Below are 7,810 nucleotides of genomic sequence, written 5' to 3'. Positions count from 1 at the left end.
CTCCTCCTACACCACCCACCTATCCCTGCTACACTTTTTTGTCTTTATCGTTGTCGTCGCTGTCATCACCATCGCCACCTCCTCTTCCTCCACCATCACCATTACTACCATTATCACCTCGTCTAGATCCACCACCATTTCCTCCTCCTACACAGCTGTCATCTATTTTTCTTCTTTCTCCTCCATCGCCATCACTAACAACACTGCAACAACCACCATCTTCTCCTTCGGTATCACTACTAGCACCACCACCTCTCCTTTTATCACAGATACCACTTCTTCGTGAGCTCCTGCTACACCACATCTTTTTAGAAATTAAGTAAATATCAAAGTTGTTGCAACAACAGTCGAAGTTGCTGGGGCAATAGTCAAAGTTGTTGCAGTAACTTCAATAGTTGCTACAATAACTACAATAATTATTATAACACAATAACTAATAGTAGTTGCTGCAGCAATTAATGTAACTGTTGTAGCAAATATGATAGTTGCTGAAGCAATTATCCTAGTTGCTAAATTTTCTAAATTATTTTTTCAATCATTTTTAAAAGAATTCAAAATTTTCTTTTTAAAGTTCTCAAAAAAAAATTAAAAAATAATCCATAAAGATAAAAAAAAAAATGATGATGAAAAAAGAAAAAAAAAAGATGGATGGGAGAGAAAGAAATTTGAAGAAAGAACGAAAAAAAAAAAGATTCAAACGATTAAATAAAAGGAAAAGATTAAAATTTGAAATTTGAAATGGGTAAATACTCTTAGAAGAATTAATCTATTTCTATAATTTATATCTATAATATATTAAAAGTGTGAAGATCCTTAAAAAAGTGCTTTAAACTTTTTGTCCTTCATTACAAAACTATGCAATAGACAAAATCATATTTTCACTATTTTTCTTAAATAATTATTCGATTATTATTTACTATTTAGTTCTTTAAAATTAATTAAAACCTCTATTTAATCTAGGTAAGAAATCATACCATTCAACACTTTTAAATCAATTACAATTTAATCTTAAATAGACAAGAATTTCTAATTTTATTTAAGTTATATTTTGGCAGCAATATTGTTTGCTTACCGTGGCGTAGGTTATCAAGGTATGCTGAAGAATCCAAGAGCTAAAACAATCGAAGGTGATTTAGAAAAAGCATAATATTTGGAGCGGTAGAAAAGAGATACCGACTATTTGATCAAGAAGAGGAATTGAAGTGACATGAAATCTACCGGTCAATTTTTATACTTCTAGGATGGAATCAAGTCAAATTATGCAACTTTATGAATTATCAAACACTAATTATCGGCTTACTGAGGCACCAATTATAATTTAAGGGTTAATAATGTATTTCATCTTCCTAATTTATTTCTTAGATATTTACAACTTTTATATAACAAATTAAAAAATTTCTCAATTTTTATATGTTTAAAAAATGTTAAATTTAATTATTATATTTATTTTTATTTTGTGTAACTTTTAAACTTATTAAAGTGAGATGTACACCTTAACTAGTGAATTTTAAAAAGTTAACGAATAAAAGTTGTGGTCATTTCTAATTTAATTTAGCTTTCCACGCAATTTTCTCATGTTTCTCCGCCCAAAGCCCCAATAAAAGTTATGCAGCTATAGTAGCTTCCCTCGTAGCTGCTTCTGAGCATGGCTACTCATAGCAATTTCAAGAATGCCTTCATTGCTTTTCTTGTTCCACTTCCCTCTTTCCTCTTCTACTTATCTTTCCTTCACCATTACCATGAACATCACCCACTCTACAATTGGTGCTACCATCACCCTCTTTTATTTGCTAATCTCTTGTTTTTCCTCAATGTCAATCTCCTCTTTTGGGTCATTGGTCTTCTGCAATCTAATCACTGGGTAACTCTGTATTTTAATTTTTTATTTTTTTTTTGGGCATTAACCAATTTCAATGGTGATTTTTCGTTAGATTTGATTTGGGATTTTTGTTTAAATGTGTGTATTTCAAATTTGGCATAATAGGTAAGCAAACACTCAAACTTGGGGTCAGCTCGCAGCTAATCATGCCAACTTTGACTATACTAGACAACTCAACTCCTTTTCACTATTTCAGTTGAACACTCCAACTTACAAACACTCCAACTTACAAAATGATATCTTTTACACTAACTCCAAAATTTATGTGTTACGGCAACATCATGTGTGTGGGTATATAAGTGATGATTTTCTTTGTTAGATTTGATTTGAGGTTTTGTTGAAAAGTCGTAATTAGATGATAGATTTGCATTTCAAATTTGGCATAATACAAACTTGGCCTCTGGTGTCAATTAAGCACTCCAAATTTAGGTATACACATCTAGACAACTCAACTGATCCCCATTGTATAAGTTGATCACTCCATCTTATAAAATGATCATTTAGGTACCTCCAAAATTTATGTCCCATGTCAGTGCAAGTGCAGGTGTCCACTGGACACGATGGAGATGAACTGGAGTGTTTAGTTGCCAGTTGAGACCAAGTTGAGATTTTCTAAATGTGCACTCTCAAAGTTGGAGTGCTTACATTCTAGTTGAGGCCAAGTTTTTTGAGTGTCTATTTATGTATTCTGCCTTCCAATTTACTAGGCTAAGTTGATTTTTGCAGTTAAATTTATAAAGTTACTTTATCACTTTAAGCAAAAACTTATTCCGTTTGTAGTGCTTGTATTCTATTTTAACAAGAGTACTGTTATTTTTTTTGGTTCTGAAGAATAAAGTCAAAAATTAGTCTAAGAAATGGGCCTAGTTGACCATCAATTCAGCTTTGGATAACTGAAGTGAAAAAGAGGGAGTAATATTTTGCGTAAATTTGTGATTTTTGATTGATTTGATGAATTGGGTTATTGTTGGAATTTGATTTTTCAGATGATAGATTTGTACTGGACTGTGATTCCAATAATGCTAGTGCATTTCTATGCAAATCATCCGATGGCACAGTATAACGTGTGGAGGTCCAGTGTGGTTATACTTTTAACTTGGATTTGGAGTATAAGACTTACTCATAACTACTTCCGGCGTGAGAATTGGCAATGGGGACATAGGCAAGATTGGAGATTTACAGATATCAGCCACCAATTCCCCAAGAACTGGTGGTGGATCTCTTTCTTTGTTGTTTATGTCTCTCAGCAGGTGATTCTTTATCTTCTTGATTAATGCCCTAATGAATTCAGTACTTTGTTTCTTTTCTGTAGCTTATATTTTACGTACTTGTCATTATTGATTGGTGTTATATTGTGATCGTAAGAATGCATAATGGTCATGACTCATGTCTAGAAGTGGCTTAAGCCAATAGACAACAAATCAGCAAGAAAATCATCAATTTGTTGAAAAATGGAGCACGTAATTTATCAGTGAATTATTCATTCAGAGTTGAGGACTTTGTTTAGAAGGTATTAGAAAAGCATAAATGATCATTTTATGCTACTTCACTTGATGTTAGACTTCTTTCTGTAGTATTTTTTATGCAATGAGAAGAGTCCCATTCATAAAAATTCTCGGGGACTGAACCCACATTGCTAACTAGAGAAAGGATTTATTGTCTGATTTTAAAGCACAGTAATATTGCTTATTTTAGAATTTTCCTTCAGCTGGATATAGCAAACCTAATTGCTTTCGTAGATTTGTTGTGTTGTCTTCAAGTGTGCTCTGCTGCTCAATCCAGCCATAAACAAGACATGCATTCTGAGTTCTACCCTCGAAGTTTCTGTGGTTCAGATGATAGCATCTCTACCGTTGATACCAAACACAAGGTTCTATGAATTATTCAGCCAATTTATGTTTTTATAAGGCAATTCTCTGATGCAAAATGGTCAACTATTTCATAAGTAGAGCGCACTTTAATTAGTAAACAAAATATTGTTTGCTCAAAGCATGGAACTGGTAAAGATCATACCATGCCACATTTTCACTGAAGGACCAACTTCCTTGGCCTTTACCAAGCATTACCAACAGCTTTCCAAGACCTTTTTGTCAACCAACGTAATTTCTTGTTTGAATTAATTGTATAAATCAAGTGTGGTTGCTGTAATATCTCGAAATGTGACTAATTGAATTTGCAGTTGGTCAGCTTGGGGGAACACAGAAACACTCATGACTCCTGTATTATCCTTTATGGTGTTATTTATTTTTGTTCTTTGACATGATTTTGCAGGTTTTTCTGATGGGTATATGCCTGCCTATGTATGTTGTCCATTCTGAAGACAAGCCATGGAATATCTGGGATTCCATTGCCGTATTCATCTGCTTCTCGGCCATAATAATTGCGTATTATGCAGACACACAGCTCTACAATTTTGTGAGCAGAAATCAGAAACTAAAAGAGCTTGGCGAGCCCATGGTTCCGAATCTTGATGAAGGCCTCTGGAGGTATTCACGACATCCAAACTATTTTGGGGAGCAGTTATGGTGGTGGGGACTCGTCCTATTTGCCTGGAACTTGGGTCAGGCTTGGACTTTTGGCGGTGCACTCGTTAATAGCATGTGTCTTGCACATGTCACTGTGCTTGTTGAGAATAAGATGCTTAAACCAGCCTACAGAGCTGAAGCATACAAGCTCTACCAGAGGACAACATCTGTGTGGATACCATGGTTCAAGTCATCTGCAAAAGGAAAAGATAAGGAAACTTGAGTCTATTTTTTGATCTGTTTGGCGTCTTCCTTTATAAATGTCCACGACGATAACTATTGAATAAATAATCTACTAATGTGCTTTTTAATTATGTGTCTTGTATAATTCATTTGCTTGCGCTTGTCTCCCTTGGAAATTTGCAATCTTCTTGTCACTCATCTAATAGTCTGAAACATGCATGATACGTGTAAGAAGGTTGGAAGAAATCAGACCAACTCAATCCAGATATCTCAACAGGCATAATATGTTGAAACGAATTCCAAGAATAGACAAAAGCAACAACCTTATTACTTGAATATATTTTTGCACGTTAATTTAAACTGTCATCTCGATTCACTTGGAGTTTAGTCCAGCATAGAATTGAGAAATGTACCCATTTCTTGCTAACTATACTTGCTGGTGTTATTTCTCAATTCAAGACGTATTTCTTTTTCATAAAATCTGCAACTGTTAGTAAGCTTGACATACAAATAAATGAATATTTATGTACTCTGGTTAGAATAGCAACAAGGGAATAATATACCATAGACATTGAAATTTTGCTTCAATTTTTGTTAGAGTTCTTGAGGGCTACTTTACCCTAAATCTAGGTTGGTGACTACTCTATCCTAAGCCTAAATTACACCTATATAAAAGGGTCAAATATCGCTTTAAAGAGGCATCTCCAAAGTCCCAATAAATTCATGGGATATTCATAAAAAAATCAAGATCTCCAAATCTCATAAATTCATGGGATATTCATAAAAAGATCAAAATCATCTCATTCTTGATAATCAAATACATCAAGAAGATTCACAAATTCTCTTTTCATGGAGATTAAATCCAAATATTGTTACGTTCGAGAAATACACCACTAACGGCCCTCGAATTACAGAGAAATTCATACCAAATTCAAATACGCTTACATTCGAGAAATATGATATTGACAATCCTTAAATTACAATGAAAATCAAGAGAGAAGAATCAAGAGGAATATATTTGTATCCACATTGTTTATCAATAAAAAAAATCATGTTTCTTCATATTTTTATTTGGGATTGCAATTTATTTTTGTCACTATAGAAATTTGTTGGAAACAAACTGGCACGCCCAGTGGAACCAAATATGTCCTTCATCTCTTCTCTCATAAATCAAATATGAAAATATATAGCTGCAAGATCGTAAAGATGGAAGCTCTGTGGGTACTTCAAGACTCGTCTTTGAGTTTCATCAAGTATACACACTACAAGAAAAGTGTTTATTACTTGGGGATTTTCATAGGGATAATGCAGTAAAATCTCCAAGTAATTTGATTACCTGCGGATTTTCTTACCAATTAGAATCCAAAGGAAATACCTTCGTAGGTAATTATTACCTGCAGATTTATAAAATCTCTAGGTAATTTAGTTGCAAAAATAAATCCGCAGGTAAGTTATTTGTAGATTTATTTGCGATTAACTATCAAAATTTTGCATGAATTATTTGGTAAAATTTCATAAAAAAAGATTTTACCTGCGGATTTCCACAAAAAAAATTCACAAATTATTCTCCACGAAGATTCTCAAGTAAATTCGAAGGAAGTTTAGAGGTGAAAATTCCTAATTAACAAAAGAAAATTTCTTGCGGATATTTATGAAACTATTTCGCAAGAAAATTCATATGAAATGCCCTAAGTAAATCCGTAAGAACAAATATGCTTAATTTTCATGTACATCCCCATAAAAAATTTCAAGTTATAATTCACACGTAAATTACTAAAAACATTTCACAATTAGTCAAAAAATCTATTCAAAACCTCTAATAATTCTCAAAAACATCATTCAATACAAGTCTAATGTAAACTATTACAACTAACAAAAAACATAATTCGTAACATCCACATCAATAATGTATGATTTTTAAATAACCCAAAATAAAATATTTCAAACTTGAATCCTCAAAAAAACTATCAACCATCATCGTCAGAATCACTTTCATTCACGTCGTCAAAGTCATCATCACTTTCATCCTCATAAGCTTGGTTGTCTTCTTGAGATGGGCGCTCATTATTTGAAGATGATTTCTTGTATACATGCTTCATCAACAAATCCAATTCCTTTCTCATCCTCCTTCCATAATTGATGCACTTTGAGCAGCTAATATTTCTTGTTTCTTTCTTTCAAACTCGTTCTGCATAAGAATATTTTAATTCAGGCCATAAAAAGTGCTAAAAATACATTATTAGCATAAATTATATGACATTTATAGTATCAAATAAAATCATAACAATCAACAAATATAAACACATATATATTAGCATATAAAGCATCATAAACTTAAAGTTAATTTTTCAGATTACTGTGACTATTGTTATGACTTGTTCTATTAAGATAACAAAGGATGAAATTAGAAAAATAAATGAACAAGAGAAAGGGTTCAAGTAGTGACATGTATTTAACACTTATTGTAAAGAAAACTGAGAAAATTGAAGGAAAGGTGTCTTTTAAGTCTTGAATGAAGGATTGGTGACATTGACCAACTTAAAGGGTCAAACATCATTAGGAAACTTGATTAAGTTAATTATGGACTTGATTAATATTTTCAAAACTTTCTAATCTTTGTAAAAATACAAATCAACCCACACCCCTCTTCAATCCAAATCAACCAGTCTCTCTCGTCTCTCTCTCGGCAGCTTCTCTCAACTCTCTCCTAACCAATAGTTCTGTAAAATTCTCCCTTCAATCCACTGGGACTTCAACCTCCGGCAAAAAATAATTGGGCGAGTTTTCTTTCGACTTTCAACTGTCAATCGACGTGAAGACTTCTCCAGTGACAACAATTTTGAGTTTTTCGTCGTCCCATTTTCTTTTTCACAGGTAAAAAATTATGAAGAAACAGAAGAACTTGAGCCAATTACTCTTCTAGTATTGAAATGTGGACTAAATAAGACCCTGATTTCTGGCATTTCTTCTTCTTGTTGTCGTACTGTTGATTCGAATTTGTTGGTATTTTTGTTCACAGTTGATGTTCTTAGTGGAGACCTCTTCTTAGTGTGTGTGTGTGTATGATATGTTGGTGTGGCTAGGTTGATTTGTTATTTATCTTGGTAAAAATGGTGTTGCAACAGATGAAACATCTGATGCAACAGATGAAGACATCTGATGCAGCAGATGAAAATATCTGATGTACCAGATTAAAGTCTGATCTAACTATGAAAATCTGATG

General features: G+C 33.1%; 1 protein-coding gene across 1 annotated transcript; it reads left to right on the top strand.

Annotated features, from left to right (window-relative positions):
* Positions 1 to 1,502: 1,502 nt before the first annotated feature.
* LOC107858613 (uncharacterized protein C594.04c) lies at positions 1,503 to 4,715 on the top strand. Its single transcript, XM_016703342.2, has 3 exons — positions 1,503 to 1,861; positions 2,866 to 3,129; positions 4,151 to 4,715. Exons 1-3 carry the CDS (start codon positions 1,646 to 1,648, stop codon positions 4,625 to 4,627), a joined length of 957 nt encoding a protein of 318 aa, XP_016558828.1. The 5' UTR covers positions 1,503 to 1,645; the 3' UTR covers positions 4,628 to 4,715.
* The last annotated feature ends 3,095 nt before the right edge of the window (positions 4,716 to 7,810 follow it).

The sequence above is a fragment of the Capsicum annuum genome, chromosome 2 (assembly GCF_002878395.1).
Source record: "Capsicum annuum cultivar UCD-10X-F1 chromosome 2, UCD10Xv1.1, whole genome shotgun sequence".
NCBI lineage: Eukaryota > Viridiplantae > Streptophyta > Magnoliopsida > Solanales > Solanaceae > Capsicum > Capsicum annuum.
Note: the sequence above shows the minus strand (reverse complement) of the source record. Positions and strands in the feature narration are given on the sequence as shown.

Excerpts from the sequence above, each read along its gene's own strand:
- LOC107858613 (XM_016703342.2), top strand. The coding sequence starts at position 1,646 with ATGGCTACTCATAGCAATTTCAAGAATGCCTTCATTGCTTTTCTTGTT. Across the intron at positions 1,862-2,865 it reads TTCTGCAATCTAATCACTGG|ATGATAGATTTGTACTGGAC; the intron begins GTAACTCTGTAT and ends TTGATTTTTCAG. Across the intron at positions 3,130-4,150 it reads TTGTTTATGTCTCTCAGCAG|GTTTTTCTGATGGGTATATG; the intron begins GTGATTCTTTAT and ends ATGATTTTGCAG.